This window comes from Manacus vitellinus, unplaced genomic scaffold (assembly GCF_001715985.3).
Source record: "Manacus vitellinus isolate BGI_N305 unplaced genomic scaffold, ASM171598v3 scaffold_32_pilon, whole genome shotgun sequence".
Classification (NCBI taxonomy): domain Eukaryota; kingdom Metazoa; phylum Chordata; class Aves; order Passeriformes; family Pipridae; genus Manacus; species Manacus vitellinus.
In genome coordinates, this window is record NW_021940460.1 from 6,564,901 (window position 1) to 6,566,392 (window position 1,492).

Sequence of the window (1,492 nt, forward strand, 5' to 3'; positions counted from 1 at the left end):
ATGGAGCTGGCCCGATGCTTCGTGGAACCGGTGGTGCTCACCCACCCTGGCGGACACTTCATCCCCGCGGCTGCGGCGCAGAAGAAAGCCTACCTGGAATTCTTGGAACGCTTCCGACCCGGGCAGGGGCAGGCCAAGCCCTCAGGCATTGGGGAGGTTTCAGAACGGTCTGTGTAATAAAGGGGGCTCTGGTGAACCATGTGTAGACACCCACGACTGTTTCAGTGCCCCCAGAGTCATCAGCAGCTCCCTGCACCACTGTGCTCTGCAGTGTTCACCCAGGGCCCAGCTAAATGGTTCTTTATCTCCCTTTTTATTTCAGCTTTGTTGTATACATGAGTAAATAATATATAAATAACATATAATCATATATGTATATAAAATTATATACATATATATGTATATGACATTGTATGAGATGTAGTGTGACTCTGGGGGGATTGAGGGCAGGAGGGTGACACTGCTCTGTGTGTGAAGTGCTTCCAGAGACTCGAATAGCTGCTCAAAATCAGGGTCCCTCAGCTCAGCCACATGAAGTGTCTGTAGGTCACAGAGCTCCTGCAGCTGTTACCCCCAAAGATTCCTGTGTTTTAATATCTATTAAGCCAAGCCTCCGGCTGGTCTGGACCTGGAAAACCTTCTCACCCCTGGCTGGTGTTTGTTTTGAGAGTGAAGTGTCTGCTGGTTCAGTACGTGTTGAATCTTCCCTGTACAAAGTGCCTCCATGAATGAGAAAAATTTGTTACTCTGTTTCTGGCTTTGATAATATTTTCCAGAAGCACATGGGAACCTTTATTGCTGTTACAGGTGAAGGTGCCCTGCTTGGCTGCTGCCCAGTACAGTGCTGGGGCAGGCCGGGCACCAGGGTCAAGCCAGGGCCGTGCTTCAAGGTCTTCTCTAACCACAGCTTTCCTTAGGGGTTTTTGGCTGGCAAAAGAGAGAAATCAGGTGTAAATTCTTCATTTTCCCCCTGCCTGAGCGGCAGGGCAGTGCAGTGTCATCCGTGCAACGGCCAGAGGACAACAGGAACAGGCAGAGGGGCAAGGGCTGAAGCCCTTCCCATGTTCCCTCAGCTGGGAACAGGCCTGGGAGCTGCCACAGGTTAAACCAACGCAGCAGAAATGAGTAGTTCTCAGCCCTGGGAGGTTTTTACCTTCTGGTTTGTTGCTGGTTACTCAGCAGCACAATGGTGGTGGTGTCAGGAGGATGAGGCAGTTTCTCTGCAGCCCAGCCCCAGGCTGGTGTCCTGGGGGTGTTGTGGGGTGAGTTTGGGCAGTGGTGGCCGGCTTGGCCACTTCAGCTGGGCTGTATCACAGCTCGTTTTAAGGTGTGGGGTGTCTGCACTCCTTGGTGACCACATCGGAGAGGCTGTTTTTGGGGGGAGGGCTGCAGCAGCAGCAGCTCCGGCCGAACACAGCGACCAGCTGCGACAACGCACTGGCGCTTTTGTCTCTCTGCTCTGCCCCCTCAGCCCTGGGCAGCCGTGGAGGGA

General features: G+C 53.2%; 1 protein-coding gene across 1 annotated transcript in view; it reads left to right on the forward strand.

Annotated features, from left to right (window-relative positions):
- HIC1 (HIC ZBTB transcriptional repressor 1) overlaps window positions 1-1,492 on the forward strand; it is an 18,042-nt gene continuing 16,550 nt past the window's right edge. Inside the window, exon 1 of the mRNA XM_029961275.1 lies at window positions 1-167. Coding sequence (XP_029817135.1) covers window positions 1-167 — 167 coding nt within the window. The remainder of the gene's footprint in view (window positions 168-1,492) is intronic.